The 21,685-nt window shown below is 41.1% G+C and overlaps 2 protein-coding genes and 1 long non-coding RNA gene across 6 annotated transcripts in view; all 3 read left to right on the top strand.

Annotated features, from left to right (window-relative positions):
- The first annotated feature begins 270 nt into the window (after positions 1-270).
- LOC105834167 (bestrophin-4) lies at positions 271-7,831 on the top strand. Of its 4 annotated transcripts, XM_036290704.1 has the most exons (12): positions 271-500; positions 1,146-1,326; positions 1,845-2,050; positions 2,683-2,892; positions 3,732-4,052; positions 4,181-4,514; positions 4,616-4,837; positions 4,924-5,219; positions 5,325-5,357; positions 5,586-5,806; positions 5,883-6,147; positions 6,432-7,831. In XM_036290704.1, the coding sequence occupies exons 4-12, from the start codon at positions 2,822-2,824 to the stop codon at positions 6,748-6,750; spliced, it is 2,082 nt and encodes a 693-aa protein (XP_036146597.1). In that variant the 5' UTR covers positions 271-500; positions 1,146-1,326; positions 1,845-2,050; positions 2,683-2,821; the 3' UTR covers positions 6,751-7,831. The 4 variants fall into 4 exon arrangements, with proteins under 4 accessions (XP_036146597.1, XP_012531901.1, XP_012531904.1 ...); XM_012676447.3 differs by having other exon boundaries at positions 1,845-2,892; XM_012676450.3 differs by lacking the exon at positions 5,325-5,357 and having other exon boundaries at positions 1,845-2,892.
- A 2,090-nt stretch (positions 7,832-9,921) lies between these two features.
- Positions 9,922-21,685, top strand: part of LOC105834168 — an 88,774-nt gene continuing 77,010 nt past the window's right edge. The window contains exon 1 of the mRNA XM_012676451.3: positions 9,922-11,269. Within this exon, the coding sequence (XP_012531905.2) occupies positions 10,095-11,269 (1,175 nt within the window). The 5' untranslated portion in view covers positions 9,922-10,094. The remainder of the gene's footprint in view (positions 11,270-21,685) is intronic.
- The window catches only part of LOC118646868, a 28,578-nt gene continuing 18,184 nt past the window's right edge, over positions 11,292-21,685 (top strand). Inside the window, exon 1 of the long non-coding RNA XR_004964280.1 lies at positions 11,292-20,675. This is a non-coding gene — a long non-coding RNA (uncharacterized LOC118646868). The remainder of the gene's footprint in view (positions 20,676-21,685) is intronic.

The raw sequence follows: 21,685 nt of genomic DNA on the forward strand, positions 1-21,685 counted from the left end.
ATCAAATATACAAATTTAAAAAGAGAATAGAGATTTTATAGAATATTTTCAGCAGAAATTTCTGAAGGATACATGAGTGTTCGCGGAGTTAACTTTATTCTAGGTTCGCGTGATCGTTCGTGGGGAAATCGATAACGGTAAACGAAGTTGAGCCGCATCTACCTGAGTGCAGCATCGTATTTTATAATAAGACAGGCGGATATGCGGTTCGACTATGAGCACCACTGACTCATGCGGAAATACAACAGTGGGGATAGACCTGCAGAGGAGAGGGATGCCGTTGGTTGGCAGCGTGCTGCTGACTACGGCGTGCTGCTGCCGCCTCAGTACTGCTCAGTACTGGCTGGTGCTGGTCGGTAATCGTTCGCGTGACGACGTAATTGTACTAATCGTGGTTTTCCTCGCGAATGTGTCTGTTTAATCCGACCCGAGATCGCGTCTGTTCGTTCTGTGCGCTAACTTCCGCAAAATTGAGAGGAGCGATCGACTGAAACGAGAAGGTAAGTAGAGAATTACAGTACGCAAACGCTGACTTAAAACGCTGATCCTGCACCTGCGCTACAACTTGCCCCTTTTCTTTGTTTCCTGAAATTCCTGTGTATATCAGGGTAGGCCAGCTGGGTAGGTGACCTTTTCTTGCCGGCATTTACATCAATATCTCGTCAGAACGCTCGCGATACATTTGTGTAGTCAGTTTGCAATTTTTTTCTGACAATGTGATGCGACAGCTGACTCCAATGGGTTGCATTCGTGCGTGGATAATAAATTTTACGATCACGTCTATGCCATAGATAATGTTACACGCGAGGTCCAAGGTCAAAAATTGCTTGACAACATTTGCAACTGTCACGCGCTCCCCGATTTAGCCCATAAAATAATTGCTCGTAGAATATTATTTTATTTTATTTCACAATTGTACAGACAAGCGTCAAAATGTGATATTTAAAACAACTTGTGAGAAATCAATTTGGTATTTAACTCGACGTTGAAACCCCGTGATAAGATATTGCCTCGTTTCGTAAAACTTGGAATAACTCTGCAATTTTGCTCGTTAGATATAAATAACATTGCGTTGTAATTTCTCTCTTTTTATATTTTGCAACCGGTGTTTTTAATGACAATGCCCAATGTTTCTATGTTGACAGAACCAGATTTTTATCTGTATTACGCTGAGAGTGACGTTTAAATTACTAATTACTAATTAAACGCGACTGCTTTCGATATCGTCATACAATGACGTCAACTAACTCGTAATACTTCCGAGGATCGACCGAGACCGATGGTCGCCAGCACGCGGTGCCGATTGCATAGTGTAATATTTTTATGGTAATGTACCCTTGTGACCGATATGCGTGCACAAAGACGAGCATTGTAAAACTCAATGTAGAAATGCGAAAATTTTCCTGAGAAATGTAGATGGATTATGAAGAATTAATTATCAATCAATTAATACCAGATTATCATTTAAAAATTGAATTGAAGCAAACAATAGAATTGAATTAAAAATTTCTGTACTCTTCTTTCCTGATTAATCTCTCTATGTTTATATATTTCTACATTGTTATTGATCGTTTCTGGTTGCAAAGTAATGGTGTTGATGCAGCTAAATGTCAAATGGAAATGAAAAATTAACTTTTAATGTACTTTAATTCTGGTTTTAAAAAATGAATAAATTTTTCAATAAATTTTATATGTCTTTATTGTTTAACTTCTTGATAGCTCAAAGAATAAAATTAATTTTTTAATGAAAATCGAGAAAATTTTCCAACAAAAAACAAACATTTAATTTTTCATAGAGCATCTTTCTCTTCTTATTCTCACTTAATTTATCTATTTTTTTTCAGATTGGGAATTCTCAAGAAATTTGAAGAGATTTTTACGCTGGATAAAGTCTGCAGAGGAAATCTATCTTTTAATGAGGAAAATTGGAGCAGCTTGATTACACTTGCAGATAAATTGTCCGATACATGCAATTTATGCCCTTGATTTGGACAATCTTTAATATGACATGAACTATCCGTTTCTCGAGGGATTTCAAATGAATTTCTGAGTTAGCTTTGTTAAATATTTCTCCTTGAGGAGACCTCAAAAATGTTATTGTAAAAACAACAAATTGCAATGAAGATATGTTCAACTGACAAAGAGAAAATCTGATAAATAGAGAATCAACTTAATCGATGAAAGTATTGTAAAATATTAGAATTATAAAAAAGACAAACGAATAATTCTATAACATAAATAAAGAAAACAATTATATTTATCAATAAAGTAATAGGGAAGCTGATAATCCAGAATCTTTGTTATCTCTGAGATAATAAATGAGATTCGAACGAGTTAAATTCACTTTTCACTCTAGAGAATTCAATTTCTATCGAGGGAAACTTTCGTTATAAATTTACGAATTTGTCAGAGTCTGATAACGTATGATAAAAGACCTCTGAACGATACCAGGTCTTAGTAAATTTAAACGTGACGAAAAGTACACGTAAGACTACGCCAAGTTCATCTCTTATTATATCTGTTGCACGAGTTGAACATATCCAGCACATTTTTCCGAAGGAAGCAAAGCGGAACAAAAAAAGATCTTTTTAACAATAGCCGTATTGACAGCAACGATTCTTGCGAAACGCGAAAAATTCGTGTATTGGAGCTAACGAGTTTGTCCCGCCTTTGTTGATACAGGTTACATAATTGCATCAGAGGCGGCCCGATCGTATAAATGATGACCTTGGTGGTCTCTTACCGGTGGACCGTTAGTTTTGTTTCTTCGAGGAAGCGAAGTCGAAGATGATATCGAAGAGGAGTTGATATTATATGAAAGATGACTGTCAGCTATACTGCAGAAGTAGCCACTTGTAGAGGTCTCGGCTGCTTTCTCAAGCTGCTACTCAGGTGAGATTTTAATTTTTTGTCATTTACGAGATTGTCTCGAATAAGCTGAATATAATTATTAACTAGAATATATTAAAAACTTTTATTTTTCTCATAGATTTTACCATTTAACTATATTTTATTTTGTTTTCAATATTTCTGTTTTTCTACAATATTCTAATTTTAATGGTATCAGAATTTTTATTTATATTTTTCGATGCGATATTATTACAATATTATTGCTCAACATTAATTTGAGTGTTAATTGAGCTTACTTTTTAACATTTACTTCTTTCTTACCTACTTTTTTTAAATTTTTCTTATTAAAATTGAAATTAATTAACATAAATACAATAACCGATTTGTTTTTTCTTTAATTTCATTAATCGTTTCATGTAAAAGTACTGACATGACTGTAGGTTTGTGAATGTCAATGATATTCGTTTGAGTGAGTTGTACGTTTCTGAGAATAGTAGATACCGTGAATTACATTGGAATACTTCCAATTGCAAATAACGGGTGGCGGACACGTGTTTGCACAAAAATACGACAAACTCTTTGTCATTTAAAGTTGACACACCTCAAATGTAATACTGCCAGTAGTGTGGAATTAACAGTAAGAGAAGATACGAAGCAGGATTATTGACTTTCAGTTCGATAACAGCACGCGACTAACGTTATCGCATTTTATTTGTGCGCTTTGTGATTTTAATACTTTATCAGATTCTAGACCGCGCTATCGCGATTTTTGTCTATCCGCCAAGTTAGAGAGGATCACTCATTACGAGACAATCATCGCTCTCGACAGATGTTTCTACGCGCGTATGCTTCCAATTTACGAGCCGTGCAATTTGTTTCAGATGGCGGGCAAGCATTTACAAACTCGTCTGGCTCGATCTGACGCTCTTCCTTTTCATCTACTACTTTCTATCCGGCGTCTACCGATTGCTGTTGAACGAGGACCAAAAGAGGATATTCGAATCTGTGGTGGCGTACTGCAACGAGTACAGCGATCTGATACCATTGTCATTCGTCCTGGGTTTCTATGTCAGTATCGTCATGACCAGGTGGTGGAATCAATACATGGCTATACCATGGCCTGATTCCATCGCGGTCTTCGTTTCATCTACTATACACGGGAACGACGAGCGCGGTCGTCTAATGCGCCGGACGATCGTAAGGTACCTCTTACAATGTAAAATTAAAAACATGAAATGTTTAACTTTATGTATCATAAACAGGAAAAAATTATTCCGTACGAATTTCATATATGTGACTAATAAGTAAGAAATAAATTTTATTTCTTCAGATACGTGTGCGTCTGTCTAACTATGGTCCTAACGAATGTCGCACCGCGCGTAAAGAAGAGATTTCCTACTCTGGAGCATTTTGTGGACAGCGGCTTGTTGCTGGAAAACGAGTTAGCGATATTTAAAAGCCTAAATGCAAAATTTCCGAAGCCGAGTAAGCATTGGCTGCCGATAGTTTGGGCTTCTAGCATAGTGACCCGCGCCCGGAAGGAAGGACGAATACGTGACGATTTTGCGGTGAAAACTCTCATCGACGAACTTAACAAATTCCGTGGAATGTGTGGCAGCATATCGCACTATGACACGATCAGCGTCCCGTTAGTGTACACTCAGGTAAATATAGAAGCTATTTTAATGTAACAAGTATATTTAATAAACGCCAGAGAGACTCGCGTAGCTGGTTTGCTACATAAAATTCTAAATTCTGTTTATAGGTCGTAACATTAGCTGTATACACGTATTTCTTGACTAGTGTAATGGGTCGTCAGTGGGTTCAGAAGTCGAACTCGAATATCGACCTGTACTTCCCGGTGTTTGCAACATTGCAGTTCTTCTTTTACATGGGCTGGTTGAAAGTAGCTGAAACGCTAATCAATCCGTTCGGTGAGGACGACGACGATTTCGAAGTAAACTGGTTAATCGATCGCAATTTGCAAGTGAGAGCTGCTTTCTCATCATTTGTTTTCTCTCTTTCTCCCTTAAAATTTAGAAATAATAATACTACTATTTCTTTATTTCCAAGGTAAGCTATCTAATCGTCGACGAGATGCACCACGAGCATCCCGAACTCATACGCGATCAATATTGGGACGAAATATTCCCTACGGAATTACCATACACCGCTGCATCGCAACACTTTCGCGAGGAACCTCCACAACCCTCGACAGCCGGTATACAATTGTCTGCTGCGCAACAAGAATTGCAACCATCGTCGGTTAAAATCGACGATTTGGCACCGGATGATCAGAAATTTCGCTCCGATATCGCTGACGATGCCGCATCGGGCATACATTTTACCGCGAGTGGAAAGCTATCTAGGTAACTGCAGATTACTTGTTTTTCTGAATATTTTTATTTAAATTCATGTAAAAATTTATATATATATATATTTACATATTGTAACTATTTTTAATGCAAACTCAGAAGCAACACAGAGAGCACTGAGAGATTAATAAGGTAGCTATTTATATTTCATGATTAAAAGCGGAGAGTAAAATTTACTAAAATTCAAATAAAAATTTTCTCATTTTAATAATAAATATATGTATTGTAATTATAATATTAAGATCAGATAATAAAGTCAAGCTTTCAGAAATTTATGATATAATATTATAATATTGTGGATGTGACACAGAGCGATAGCTTATTTTTATAATTCTAAATTTAGTTAATTTTTTGTTATAGGAGCGCCAGCAGAGTGAGTAATCGCGATCGCAATATCAGTGGTGGTTCGACTCCTAGCAATTTGGGTGAATCTCTCTCGAGAGTTGCCAGCGTTACAAGTGTACTTAAACGATTGTTTAGCAAGGATGACAGACCGGATGGAGGTACTACGAGTACCGTCAAGACCTCAGGAAAAATGACGAACACGGGCTCAACGACTTCGTTACAAACACGACCACCCGGTACATCGCTTGTTTAACGCTAAATTTATCGTATCAATATTTGGACTTGATTAAGAACGAAACGATAATGCTATAGGTGCAGGTGGCTCTATGAGAATAGGCGTTATCGAGGAAGTGGACGAGCAGATGACACTGACATCGTTACGACAATCGAATGAGAGCAGGCCTCATGTACAAAGTATATTTGCGCAAGGTCCGCCACCGCCGAGTGATCCCGTCGACGTCCCTGGTGCACAGTCTCACAAGCGTGAAGTGTTTTCTAGAAGTGCACCTGCACGCGGAGGTGCTTTAACAGTAACTGGCAGTACGGAATCCCCATGCGAAAAGCAGACCGTATTCAGGTTGATAATTTAATGATAATTTAACGATAAGATTGAATTTGAACTTATTTGTAAATTTATGTCATCAAAATTTGCGGTAATATACTCTGCAGTTTGGTAATTTCAGTTGCAGTTTTAAAAATGTATCAATTTGGTAAATTGTCAGTTCTAAACTTTACCAGAATTAAATTCCACTAGTCATATTTTTTTGTTAACCTGGATAGAAACTTGAAAATTAAATTTTGCATTTTAATTTAATAATATATAAGGGATCTTAATTTTCATCAAATTTATTTTAATCACAGGACACAAGTATCCACACAATCGATGAGGTTGAGCGGTTTCGAACCGGCGAGTTACACCGGTAGTGAAATAAACGACGACCTGCCCAGTATCTCGTCCAACTCTTCGGGTTCTAGCGAGAATGCCACGAACGAATTTATAAAATTGAAAGTTGAAAGAAAGGAACAGAGACGTAACCGTAGACTTGCTCGAAGCGTTAGTGGTCTAAACGAAAGTACATCGAGAAGTCCTCCCGAATCAGAAACTCTCCTGCTTGCAGAGTTAGCGGACGCGTCACGACAATGTTTGAGAAATAGACGCGATGAAAACGATCGAATTTAGAAAAATGCGTTGACTTTACATCGACGTTTGCCTAAGTAAGCCTAAATAAGCCTTGATATCAAGAAGTGCGATTAAAGTAAGAGAAAGCGTGACAATACATCATCATACAAATGACAGATTTGTTATATGTATTAGATGTGAACAAATTTGTGATTAAACGAGTTTACCATCAAAGAAATATCAATACATTGTTACGCTAGAGATGTGCGAACAAGATTTCTTTGACGTTGAATCAAATTAAATTGAATTTTATTCCAATTTCTTTATTCGAATTCAAATCAAACTGAATCAAAATTTTACCCGAATCAAATTGAACCGAATCGTTAAAACATACTTTTAATTAAGAATTGCTAAGTTAAATGGTTATATATAAATAATGAAAAAATTACAATGTAAAAAATAATATTTATTATATGATATAAAGTTATGTTAAATATAATTTCATATTGTCAATGTACATGTGATTCGTATTCGAAACTGGATTTGAATATTTTGAATAATTCAAATTTATAGAGGATCATAGAAATTAAAATTCGAAATGGTTCGTACATCTCTAACACATACTTACAGATTTGGTATTGCGAATAGTGTTATGTACTCGTATGTGTTATAAATAGCGAAATTTTGCGATTAGCAATTTTTTAGCTTTCTCATAAAATCAGCTTTAACAACGAAAAGTTTGTAAAAAGTCGATAAGAATATTTTTTACATGAGTATGTATAACGCGGTACTGTCGTGCGAAAGTTTTTCGCGAAAGCCAGCTAGAGAGAAATTTTAATTTATTTCTAATCGTACATCATGCATACAAATCGTTTATTATACTTATATAAATTAATTTCCATTTTAATCATGAACGAATAAAAAAGAAAATAGGTAAAAACAAAAATGGTACGTTTACAACCATGTTCACGTTTTGTCTTAATATTGCATGATGTCTTACTGTACGTTTAAACGACTTGACTGTTGCTGGTTATTTTTTATCAACATTTCACGACGTACGCTATTTGTTACGATGCTCGTTACGGTGCTACGTAAGCCGTTTGTTTTGCAGTATTATTGAAATAAAGTATTTTCAATAAAATACGATTTCTATTTTTTAGGGGGATATTATCGCCTATTTGGAATCATTAAAATAAAATTAATAAATGTCAGTCCTTTTAATCTGTCATATCAATTTTAAATGCCATACTATGCTTTTTACTTGTAAAATACGTGTAAAATACACAGGATTTTTAGATAAAAATTTAAAAAATACGACTTAAATAAAAATAAAAATTATTTGGCATAAAATATTAAAGTACCATTTCCAATATTCATTAAACATTTCAAACGTTTAATTTGATTAATTTGTAGAAAATTCGTTGCATGAGTAGTACTGGACAAAATAATTTAAGAGGATGCTAAAGCTGTCCTGTTTTATCGATTATTTTACTTATTTTCAATTCATTAATTTTTTAATTGTATTTACAGAATTAAAAATCCTCCACAATTAAAGTACAGATGGTAGTATAATACGCACGTAAGAATTTTATATAAAAAACGAAAAAAAATTTCAATTTGTAAATAATATAATTTTTTTTTCGTTTTTTGAATAAAATTCTTAAGTGTGCATTATGTTATCGTCTGTACTTTATGGAAAAGGATTTTTAATTTTGTAAATACAATTAAAAGATTAGTAAATTGAAAATAATCAAAATAATCGGTAAAACAGGACAGATCATCTTTATTTCAGTTATTAAAATATAGAGAAACAGTAATAGAAAAATATTTAAATGTATAAAACTTCTAAAAATTACTAAATTGCTTTTTTATAATTATTACACAAAATATTTAATAAATGTAAAAAATGTATTTTTTAAGAAATATTTCTATTGAATTTCTTTCAATTTTTCAACAGCATTATGCACGAATAACATGTACGTGATTTCGTGGAGCGCAGTTTATGCAACTGCCAGAAACTACGCGATAAACAGTATCGCCGTATAATACGATAGTAGCAAGATACTTTTCTCGACATTTTCCGGCATTACTTTTATGAAATACATATTTTATATAACTTTACTTCTTAATTTCGATAGCAATCGGTAAAAAAATTAATGTTGAACTGTACGAAGTCACTCGACAACGCAATCAATCGCCTGAGTTAAGCAAAATTGCTATTCAATGTCAAAAACGAAAGATGTTTTCGTAAATATTGGAAACGGTGGTAATTATAAAAAGACCATGTACGTACTTGGCGATGACCGTTGTCCAGCGTTTGGAGCATCGACTCAGTCCGGCGAGAAACAGATGAAGAGGATCGATGCCAGGCACATACAAAACTGATACACTGATACACTGATACACTTTATAAGACGCTTATTCGTGATAAATACTAGCGCGTGAAATTCGCTTTTAGACGGGAGCACTCGCGAGAAATAATACGGAACGACTCAAACACGATTCCGCGATCCGCCATGACACGTTCGTAACTGTTCGTGACTGTTCGTAACTGTCGCGATTCAAATTTTACCGATTAATCATCGCGACGCCAAAACGCGAGAAACCAGTCAAGGCAATATATTATTGTAGTAATATCATTGTAGTAATAATATTCGACACGTAGGGATCAGTTTCGTAATATCTTAATAGACGTTACAGACGAAATAGCGAATTAATTGCGAGAATATATTTAACATACGTAAATATTTGAAGAGGAGGAAATTCAAATACTGCAACGACGTTCTTGTCGTCGTCGCGAGATGTCACTAAATGTATGATAGCCTTGTTAAAGCCACGTTCAGATTCGAAGAGCTAATCTGTTAATCGTATCGAGGAACATCTTCGAGGCTACGTCGCAATCATATCTTAAATCCACATCGAGATAACACGAGGAAGAAGTGCGTACGTGACCGCGATTCCGTGACGCGCTGTCGCGCTCACGGAAGGTTGCAGTCGGACGGAGCAGGACGGAGTGGCGTACCGGCGTACGTGATGTGTGAGGGCCGCCTGATGCGAGTCGGCGCGCTTGCGCGGGCGAGCGCTCGGGGTCACGTGGGACGATGGTCAACGGACGGACCCGACGAACGGCCGGACGCACGAACGGGCGGTACACGGCGCTAGTGTAGTGGTGGTAGTGATGGCGATGGTAGTGGCTGCGCACGGTGAGATGCGCCATGCTCGCGCGACGGAGGGGACGACCCTCTCCACTCCGAGAATCGTGTTCGCTGGCTGTGATCGTGTAGCGTGAGGAGCGGCAGCAGCAGCAGGAGCGCGGCGGCCGTGTGCTGCTCGTGTGTGCCATAGGGACCACTGCCGGACACGGACACGACACGACCATAGTAGCGCGCGCGTTCGTTTACAAGATGGCAGACGACGGTCCGTCCGTGGCGGAGGACGCGACCGCGGCAGTGGCGACGGGACCGGGGGACGGTGATTCTCGCGTGACGAGGGAGCGGCACAAACGCGGCGCGGACGCTGCCACGCCGATCGTGATTCCGGGGCCGTGCCTCTCGTCGGGTCAACAGGACGCCTCCTTCTCATCCAACGCGAAGCGCGTCGTCGTCGGCGGCGGCGGCGGCGGTGGCGGTAGTGGTGTTGGTGTTAGTGGCGGAGGACACGAGGACGTCTCTATCACCGCGTCTTCGCGCGAGGCGGACAATCATCGTGGTCACCACGAGCGTCGTGTTCCTTACCGTGTTCATTCTCATCATCCTCGCCATTCTTATCGTCATTTATCGCCTCATCATTACCATCGTCATTCTAATCGGCTTACGAATTGTGACGGCAGTGACGATTCGCTGTCGGCCGTCGACGCGACTGGGCCAGCAGCCGCGAGCGACGAGGACGAGGAGAACAGCGGCGGCGGTGGCGGTGGTGGTGGTGGTGGTGGCGACGGCATCGGTTTCGCAGCGCCCTGCGGTAGCGTCGGCGTCGGCGGCAATGGCAGTGGCAGTGTCGACCTGTACCACGGCGATGTTAGAATCGAGGTAGTCCGCAGCGTCGTGGCGGAGGAGGATCGCGACCACGACCACGACAACGGCAGCGTCGGCGGCGTCGATAGTGACTGCGACGGTGATAGTAGTGGTGGCAGTAGAAATAGTATTAATAGTAATAGTAAAAGTGGTGCTGGTGGTGTCGCGGGAATCATGACCGGTGATAATAATAACGCGGCGACGCGCGTCGGTGTCGAGGACGCCGACGGCACATCGTCGTCGTTGCGACGCTCGGCGCCGAGCGCGGACAGTGCACCGGAAGTAAACGACAGCGGCAGACGGAGAGCGAGCGTCGCCGTCGCTACGAGGAAGGACGAGGAGAAGGAAACAACGAGAGTGGCGGAGGAGGAAGAGGAGGAGGAGGAGGAGGAGGAGGAGGAGGACGCGTCTGCGAAGACGAACAACGGCGAAGGCGTCGCCGTGGCCACCAGGCACCAGGGCAGCCCGTTCAGGGGACAGGTTAGGATGCCCGAGGGCACCCTCGTCGGGCCTTGCAGCAAGAAGCGGTGCGCGGATCGATACGATAGCTCCGAGAGCTCTGACAGGTGAGTGAGCGAGACGATAGAAAGAAGAGAGGAGGCGGCAGAGGGAGAGAAATGGATGGCGCGCGCCAGAGGGAGGAAGAGGGAAATGGAGGGAGGCTACGCCAGGTCTAATAGATTCTCACGAAACGGGAACGTACGAATCCGCGATTCCGAATCGTCGATCGTCGTACGAGTGAATGAATAATGTATCGTGCCGGGACCACTCTCGGACCGTGTCCCCGTGTATCTCCAGTATCTCCATATCGGAGTGCGCGACGAATTCCGAGCTTTAACGGAGGAAGGGAGGGGGGGCGGGGGAAAGAGAGCCGCGTAGGCCGTAGAGTATAATCCGCGCGAGACTAGCGAGATTTGTAAACAAAGCGCCGCGCGAGGCGATCGCAATAACAAATGCGTTCCGCGTACTTACGAGCGGCTCTCCTTTTTTTCTTTCTCTCTCTCTCTCTCTTTCGACGATCGTCACGATCACGTTGCGAATCGTCGCGTTTCGCGACTCGCTCTCGATCGGAACTCGCCACGACAGTAAGTTCCCGCCCCGAGGAGAGCGTCGTAATTGGCGTGAAGCCGGAGCTCGATGAGAGCGGAGGAGAGGTTCAACGGGGGTCGTTGTACCGCGGTTACGCGACCGACGGCCGTGTCTGCTGCTGCTGCTGCTGTTGGCCGTTCGATCTGTCTCTCTCTTTCTCTCTCCTGCATCTCTTCTCCGCGTATGTGCGCGCGCGTGTGTATGTGTGTAGTGCGACCGCGTGTGTTTATGGGTACATATAGATGCCTGCTATCTTTCATCTCTCTTTCTCTCGTCGCTCCCATTTCTCTCTCTCTTTCTCTCTCTCCTCTTCTTCGACCGCTTCCGTCGGCCGTCGGACTGATTATTTTGGTGCATCGCGCGCGTATATCGAGCGCGTCGCCCACTGTTTTCAGCCGCTGGCTGATTAACGCGTTGCCAACTATAAACAATAGCGTGCCTTTGCAATACCGAGAACACGATCGAATAACGCCGAGCGTACATTCCTCCTTACATTCGTTATGAAATAATCGTGGGCCTACATCTCGACTTGTGTCATGAATTTCTATTATCTGTCGTGCGATTTCAACCCGGAGAAAAATAGTCACCCCATTTTTCGTTTTTGCATAAACGGTCACCGAGAGTGATTTTCACACCCCTGTTAAGAATCATTAACTATATATTATATATTATTGATTATTCTATAATTTATTAATATCAAAGAGCATTATGCGTGTGGATTTAATCGATATTTTCTAGAAAGAAGAAATCAAGAAAATATTAAAATATTAATATTAAAATAAAGCATTAAAATATTAAAATATTAAAAAATGGTTTTTCTATTATGTAAAATTATATGAAGAAACATTTATAAACATAATATAAACGTTGTGTACTGCATAAACAGATATTAATAGATTGCAATATTTTTTATTCAAACCTCTTTTAAAAAATTATATTATTTATTTCGAATTTGTAATATAAAACCTTACCATATTTGATTCACTTTGATAACACAAACGACCAGCTGGGGTGATTTCTCCAGTTTTCATTAGGAAGGTAATGTAAATATGTGAGTCATAAAACTTTCTGTTTCTATTGTATAGCACTGTTTCTATTATACAAATTAGATTTTGAATCTTTGAATATAAAAAGTAGATGTGAATTTTGGGAATAAAGTGCTGTTATATACGAGAATTTCTTTTTTTTCAACGTTGAGGTGTGAAAAAATTACATCTCATGTTAGACATTTCCTTTCTCCATTTCTAACAGTCGTGAAATGTTCTATGGTGTTTCTAGTCTCGACCCTATATATTAAATAATGCTTTTTAAAGTTGCATTTTTTAATAATCTTTAAATGAGAATCCTCTCTTTATTAAAAACGGAGCGATATAACGTAAACGAGTACATTTTTACTTTAAGTCGTCAAATGTTTCAGTGCGAATGTAACATGTGAATCTTCAATACAACCTTTACAATATAAGAAAAAATAAAATATCGAACGGAGACACGCTCATCTTCCTGAAGTCGTATTACTCCGGGAAGAGTTAACATTTACGACGAACGCGCATTTCCCGCTTCTTTCCGTGGATCTCGTGTACTTCTGGTCGTGGAAGAATCGCGACGCGATTAAACGGCAGAGAGGAGCCCGCGTCTCTCGAGCTTCCGATTAACGGCACGTCGTTGTTGGTCTCGCGGGTTAAGACGATGCCGATATCCTGCCTGCGAGCGCGAGGGAAAACGGGTCGCAATAAAAGTTTAGTGTCCTAACGGTGCTTCGCCGTGGTATACTAAACTCTCGGCCGTCATGTCTACGTAGAAAGTCCTGGACTGTCTCTCTCCTCGGGTATAACCGCGTTATTGTCCCTCGATACGCTGTCGATACGAAACGACGCGCAACGGTGGCAACGTGTCTTTCGGCGCGACGCGTCCGTCCAGCTCGCGCGTATAGTATTATTTCTGTTTTCCGCATGCTAAGTATCACGATTTCTGCTCGTTGACAACGCTCTTTTGCGAGGTTGACACATTTTTCGCGACCTCTGTAACCCTATGTGCGACGATAGACTCTCCACATATGCGCGAAATGCAAGATACTGTGAATCGGCACAGAATACTCGAAGCTCACGAATTTCTCTTTATTCCTCCGCCTCCATTCTTTATCCGTCGTTGTCTAGCCGATAAAATGGCTCGGTGATTCTTTATTATGATTGACATTTATGCTCAGATACAGCGAAGAAGTAATCATGTTAAAGAATCATCGATCTGCTGAACGTAGACATTTTCTCTCGCATGTTTTTCTACGTTAGATATTAAAATAAAAAAGACATTCTCGAGTGAAGAGAAAGAGGCGCAGAAAAATATCAGTGAATTAACGAAAACGTTGTTTGCGCTTTATTAATACACTGTCCAAAGTTTTTTATTTTTATTACGTTACTTGGTTGTTACTCGTTTCAGCTTAACAGTGTTTTTAGCTTAAAACGATAGGCGTATCACAAGAGAGAAGTCGCATTAAGATACATTTTTCTCTTGTGAGATATCGTCGCACGTTTTCGTCTTACTTTACATATACAAGTTTGCGAGCTGATAACCGGACTCATTCAGATAAAACAGTCGACATAGTATTTACATTTAAAATAACGGTTGAGTTAAGTGCCCATGTTTTGCATTCCTAAGGCGCGCAATAATGTTTACTCACATCTTTTCCCTTACAATAAACAGATTTCTCTTTGGTTCCCTCCTTCTGTCTTTGTCCCTCTTGGACGTGCACTCTCCTCTTTCTATTTCCAATTTAACGCCATAGAATCCGATCGTATCTCTTCGCGTGAAACGACATTTACAAGAAATTTATGTTTTCAGCTGTACTTTTACCGCGTCTCGCAACATTTGTGCTTCCTCCTTTCCCATTCAAATCTTGAATATACAGATCTGATTTCGCATGCGGCAAGCAATAAAATGCAGCCTTAAAAAAAGCAGGCTATCGTGACACTCTGACCTCGAGGAAACCAATTCGCATAATAAATTCGTCTCTGAACTCTATCCGCAAAGGTTCATGAAGCTCCGTCTCCGTTCGTTCGTTCGTTCGTTCGTTCGTTCGTTTGTTCGTTTATACCTTCGTTCCGTCGTTCGTTTACTCGGCGTGTGTTTGGTCGGCAGCGGAGCAGGCGTTCGCGTTCTCTCGTTCAGGCGCGCGTCTCGCGACGGGTATTATTTTTAGAAGAATCCAAGTCCGCGTCGGTCGGTCGGTCGGTTCCTCTGCCGGGTTTACGCACCGTCGATTACGCGTCGCTCCCGACTTCACCTATACCCGTAACTCGACGATGGGATACCGGTTGGAGCCTCTTTCTACAGGCCGTTCCAACTCGAGTTCCCCTCGAGAGAAAGAGAGAAAGAGACTGTGAGGCATATCTTTTAATTTTTATTTTAAAGAATGGCGTGTCTCACAAACACTTCCGTACATTGGAATATTTTTCTATCTATCCATCTTGTCTATATTTCGTAACACACGAACTGACTTCCAAAGCATAAAAATTAGGGGAAAATGAAATGTGACGAAAATCTGATAAGGTTCCTTGCAGGAAGGGGATATTATGTAACTGAGAAGGCACGTTGCAGTTCTGGAAAGAAACAACTGATAACTTTTGTTTCATGAATTTTGAATTAGCTTGCAACAGGCGCGTTCGCGAATATTCAATTGGACGCTTTGCGATTTTCTTGCGGCAACAACGGACTGGAATTAGTGGCGATTAGTAATAGCGCGATAACACAATTTAATCTCGTGTAACGTCGCAACGAGGTCAAATCGATCCTCTTTGTATATTTAATTCAATTTCCTCGTCTTCGTCGCGCTGTTGTTTTAATGTTCTTGGAGTATTAGACACTGGCTGCACGATCAATTCTTGGCTCGTATGCGTCGGCCGTTCCAAATAAGCTGACCTATCGCCCCCCGTAAATCCGGCAGAGCTTATAAACACATCGCCGCTAATGAGCGCCATTAATTACTACGCCGCAAATGTAGAAACCGTAGTTTGCACGCGGGCCGCGCGCCGCTGCTAATAATTCATAATCATTTTCCCCGGCATCTGCTTCTCGAGCCTTCGAACGCGGCGACCCTTGTATCGCCGATGTACGAACGGCCAGGTTCTATTCCCCGCTGAAAAAATACGATCGACGTTAATTTATTCTTTCGTCTTGTGCGCTAGAGCCGCGCGCCGCTTTTACGGCCCGTTTCGCTGAGTAAGTAATTTGCATCAAAAGCCTCCGGTTTTTCGTAACTCCCTTCGTAAACACATCATGCGCAAACACACGACGTACGCGCTAGTATTTCGTAATCCCGCTACACCGGCGTTTTATACTACCTAATTGATGCAGAGTGCCACTATCAATATGCGATATGTGCCACTGTAATATGAAGTAATACGTCAGGGCGTTCGGCGATCTATAATAAACTGTCATAATTGAGATCCATAAAATATTTTAATTTTATTGCTCCGCGCTATTTGCAACTTTTTCTATTTCTTTATTTGCTCGGCAAATGTCGAAATACTCGAATCGATAATCTATAGATTTGACTTTTGTTATACGTAATGAAAAGTTTTGCGATGATACATTATTCATATATTTCTTTGCACACTTTGTGGGACGGTTCACGTCGATTCACGTTTGCAAGATTCTTTGGAAATAAATTCGTGGAATTGTCGATTTTCTTTAGAAAATCTCTATGAAAAAATTGACTTGAAAGAAATCGCTTTCTCATGTCACGAACGCATCGACTGATGTACCCTTGCTTTATGGCGGAAAGTCTGTCCAGTCCAATTTTGTGCGTGCATATACGGTCGTAACACGTCGTCATTCGTGTATGACTTAACGATGCGGCGGCCGAGAAAATGGAACTAATAGTCTTAAGCTTTCTAATCGTCGATTACGACATCCTTCGCGAAGACCGCAACTAGGCAACGCTCGCTTGCAAGAAACTTTAATGCCGCCTCCGCGCGGCGCGGCGTGTCCGCCTCCTCTCTTTCTCTTTCTCTCTTTTTCTCTGTCGCTCGTTCTCCCTTTAAACTCCATCGTTTTATGCACCGTTCGGGGTCTTGCCTATTTTTACTCGCCCACACGAGACATCGTAAAGAGCAGCTAGAGCTGGACAAAAATGCCGGTGTTTGGTTACAGCCGGAGTGCATTGCAGAATCGGCGAGTGAAAATGACACCTCGCGCCTCGTCATCATCGGGCTATAATAAGATTAGAAATGTATAAAAACATCAGGTGTATTTTTACGCATATCTAGCGCTGAAGCACTACTTCCAGGGCAAATCTAATTAAGCAATTTCCTGCAGGCACTTTATTAATATGGAATTTTTTATACATCTTTATATTTTTTCATTATTTTAGAAGGAATTTAATCAAATAAATTTTATTCTATTCATTAATTGCACAAAGTGGTGTGCTATTCTAATGTTTCATTATATTTGACGGATGTTCGACTGAATGTATCTCTCTTTCTCTTGTTTCGGGACTCTCACGCGGAGGAGACGGTGGCGATGACCGAATGAATCGCGGGAGAACAGAGAACGCGCGATGCGTAAGCGGAGCCGAATCGACAACAACCTTTACCTTCACTTCGCCCGGGTTGTTCCGCACGTTCCATTCACGAATTTCACTTTCACGGCCACGGCCGCGCGACGACGACAACGTTCTCGCATTCGCTGCGAGTCGCCCGCGCCGAAATGTTAAGCGCGAACATTGACATTCGCCGCGCTGTTCGAACGCTATAAATATTTTGCACGCGCAAAACGCGCAAGATAACGCGCGTTGCCTTGATCTCTAGAAGCCAATCGAGTGCAAATTATGATGTCTTTCAGGTGGCCGACTTCAGCATATTCGTACTTGGGTCATAAATTCTAGAACGTTAAACTTTGAGACGCATATTAGTTCATTGAGATGAAAAGCATATATAACTTATGCATGCTCGAAACCTATGTATCTTAAATCTGAATTATCTGGACGTATAATGAACTTAAATTTAGTTTATTATTTACTAGGATCATACACTAAAACACCATTTAAAACTTTTATTTAAAGAGATAGACAAATAAGGTGTTTTCTGCTTTAAAAAATGTATTTTTATAAAGCAAGATTAATTGTGATAATACACAATAGAAGCGTTTCTCTAAATAAATGTATGTAGTCTCAATACATTAACTGAAATTAAAAAGTAAGCAATTTTTTTGCACTTGTCATTTTTGTTTTGCGGAGAGAATTTTTAAACGTTTATTTTTATGTTTTTTTTATTCGCGAGCGTTCTGTAATTCCTTAACTGTAAGAATAATATACATTTTGCAATAAAATCTCTTTATATGTGTTTTTTTGTTTTTCGTAATCTCATTTGTAACCACTTTTTTCTATATGTCACGAGATTAAAAGTCTCTAACTCGCGCGACTACCTCCAGCATAAAACTACAGTGTCTCGTTTATTACTGACCTGTACGAGTACGTTACAATTGCGAATTAAATAGCGATGCACACAGAAGCGTCGTTCTCGAAGTTTAAATCACTGTGCAAAGCAAACTCCCATCACGACAATTTTGTAACGTAAACGTACAATACGCCTCGCGTGCGCCGCGCGCGTATTGATTTTCTTCTCCGTGTATATACGCGGTCCGCCCATCATCGTTTTTCCTATGAGAAAACTTCGGCACCCGAATACACAATCCGCGCCGCCGCGCGATCTAAATATGCATATATTCCAGGGTTAAAGTAACACAGTCCGAGTCAAATTTAAATACCCTTCGTGGTTTTTGATTCGCGGGCAAACAAACATCCTGTTGAGAATACTTAGGGTAACTTTGCCAGCTTATTTACCGAGACCTGAGAGAGCACAATAAATCAGTATCGTCTCCAGAGACGAACTCTAGTGTTTGTCTCAAATGTTTGTCTCGGGAAAACGAGATTTCCGTGTTCCTTGCGGGACGGATAAAATTAGCTCGTTTCGTATTACGTTGACGTTATTCCGATTCAAGGTACAAATGATATTTATAACATTTCCGTAACTCGTAATATCTCGGCGGGACTCTTGTACTTTTTAACCAGAATATATTTGAAAAAAGTATAAATTGCATATAATTTGCGAAAGAACTTACAAATTATTGTGAGCAAAACAGTCTTACGCAAAACATATGGAAAAAAAAGAAAAAGAAAAGACATACCAATATTATAAAATATATAATAATTCTAAGGTACACTCCAAACAGATTTTCGCCAAATTTATTATTATCTATTTATTGTTCTTTTTATCGAAATAAAATCGTTATTTTTATTTTCTAAAATTGCTGTTCTCTCCCTACCAATTCTTTTTTTTTTGTTGATGCCTTTTTTGTAAATGGACCGCAGCCCCTGTCCCCAAATTTGATGGGAAAAAAATTCGACTTTCTTCGTGATGGATATGCGCAATGGACAGATAGATGCTCGTTGTTGGCGATAGCCAGCACAGCAACGATGCACGTATATGCATCGGTCGTGTTGTTGGATCAATACGCGCCTAAGCCACCGTGCTTACTGCTGCGTTTGACCCTCCATCTGTGGAGCAACAAGTTCTTCGGGCTTATAACGGGTGTCCCGCTGCGGTCTCGCCCTTACGACGACGCACGAAATGATCGCACCCCTCCGGGTCCCAATTAAGGTTCGTTCTACTCGCGACGAGCGGCCACCCCTCGCGCGCGATGCGAGACGAGAGGATCTCTTCTCTCTTGTCTCCATCTAATTAAAACGATCGCGCATTAATTGCAATTAAGGACAACTTAGCGCCGGCCGGAAGCGCCGGCGGACTACATGTGTGTCGTGCGTGTTTGCACCGCCCTGCTATTAACTGCAATTGTGGCAAACGTGGAAGGAAGAGGAGAGGCTTTTATAATTACTACCTTGAATACTATATCGCGTGATTTATCGTCCTCGAGTTGGTATTTTTATAATATCATTTAAATTCAGATCTACGCGCGTGGATTTTAATTTTTTGTGATGAAAAATTATTTACATTTCAGAAATTAAACACAAATTGCTGACATTTATAAATTAATAAGAAAATGTAATGCAGTTGTAATATTAAATACAAATTATTCTTTTAGTACAATTATTGGTTGTTTACGTTTATCGATGAACGTACCATAATTAATTAATTCGCCTCTGTATTGGCTGAAATGTCCAGAGTTGAAGATGATAACGCCGAGATGTTGATATTACCAGTTCCGTGAAAGTATCCTTCTCTCTCGTCTCAACGTTTAGTAGGGAACTGTATTTCGCCACTCCTCGACACGGTCGTCGGGGTTGAACTGCCTGTCTTTCATCCGGCGACGGACCTTCGACGTTTACGACAAAACGCGCTTTCGCGGTATCGTCGGGGGGGACCGGCGCGTAGAAAAGCTCTCGCCTGGGTGGCAGCCACGTGGGTAGTGATTAATTGTGACAAGGCGCAAACACACCATACACGCAATATACACACGCCTCTCTCTCTCTCTCTCTCTCTCTCTCTCTCTCTCTCTCTCTCTCTCTCTCTCTCTCTCTCTCTCTCTCTCTTTCTCTCCGTTATCCTCGCGTACACGAAAGGCCATACGTATCGGCGCACCCGCATACGAAACACACGCGCAGGCACGCACACGCGTACTCGTGCGCTCGGCAGACTATGGATTACGTGTGCGCGTGCATGCGCGTGGGCGCGCGCGACGTGGCGTTCTCGATTAGAGAATAGTGCAGTCGCTCACGAACTACCGTGTCGCGTATGCAATCGAGATCGCGAGCGCATACGTAGGACCGATCTCTCGCTAGGGGCACGCGAGGGTAACGAGGCGGAAACGGGGGCAGAAATGGAAATCGTTGCCGATCCTCGTCCGCCGCTCGGTTGCATCGTCCGCCACCCGGTTAGTGGCTAATCTTTAACCAAATCTTGCGTTCGTTGCGTAGGTAGGTGCAGCCAATCTAGGAAAGAACTGCAATCTAGGAAAGAAACGGGGCAATGATTAATGCTTTCTTGGTTGCATAACCCCCGGAACGTCGTTGCGATTCCGCTTCTGTGTACATTCTATCGAAACGTAAAGAATGCACGAGAATCGGAGAATTACTTGTACCTGTGATTTACTATCGTATATCATGATTTTTTTGCGCGCGTAACCTGATATTTCCCACTTTTAATTAACGTTTCGAAACACTCGCTGACTACGCAGCATGAAATTATAATTAAAATTGCATCAAAAGAATTATATACTATTTAAATCTTGTTTGTACGTTTGTATCAAATGAACAGAACATTAGAGTGAACAGAATACGTGTCGTTTCTAACGAATAAAGTATTCATCTTTGCTTACCCCTATTCCGTATTGAATGTCAATGTTAACGTAAGATGAGACTTAGACGGCATTTAGCGGCTAAACATTGCGGCGTGGAACACAACCGCTGTCATCGATACCGAACTCGCAACTACCGATCCCGTTGCGCAGTTGCGCGCTGCGGTTTCGTTAGTCGACATCATTTTGCAACGGCTCGTAAGATAGCTGAGTGGAAAAAAGACGAAACACTTCGCGTATATTTCATCTCTTTCTCTCTCTCTCTCTCCCTCTCTCTCTCTTTTCCACGAGGAGCGAGGATTACGTGTGTAGAGCGGCTCGCCTCTAGATCCCTATCTCACCTCGAACGTCACGATTAATGTGTCTTACACGTGCGCGTATACGGGATCTATATGTACGTACTGCTGTACGTACGTACGTATTATCTCGCGTTACCCAGCTGCAACCTAGGCCTAGGCCCGCGCTTACATTTTGCAAGACGCTCGTTGCTTTTCGCAACCGACTCTCTTTCACGGACGTCGTCCAGCTCGCTTCTAGCTCGTTCGCCTACTTCTCTTTACATGCATATATATATACATGGGCGCCGA

This window comes from Monomorium pharaonis, chromosome 8 (assembly GCF_013373865.1).
Source record: "Monomorium pharaonis isolate MP-MQ-018 chromosome 8, ASM1337386v2, whole genome shotgun sequence".
Taxonomy (NCBI): Eukaryota; Metazoa; Arthropoda; class Insecta; order Hymenoptera; family Formicidae; genus Monomorium; species Monomorium pharaonis.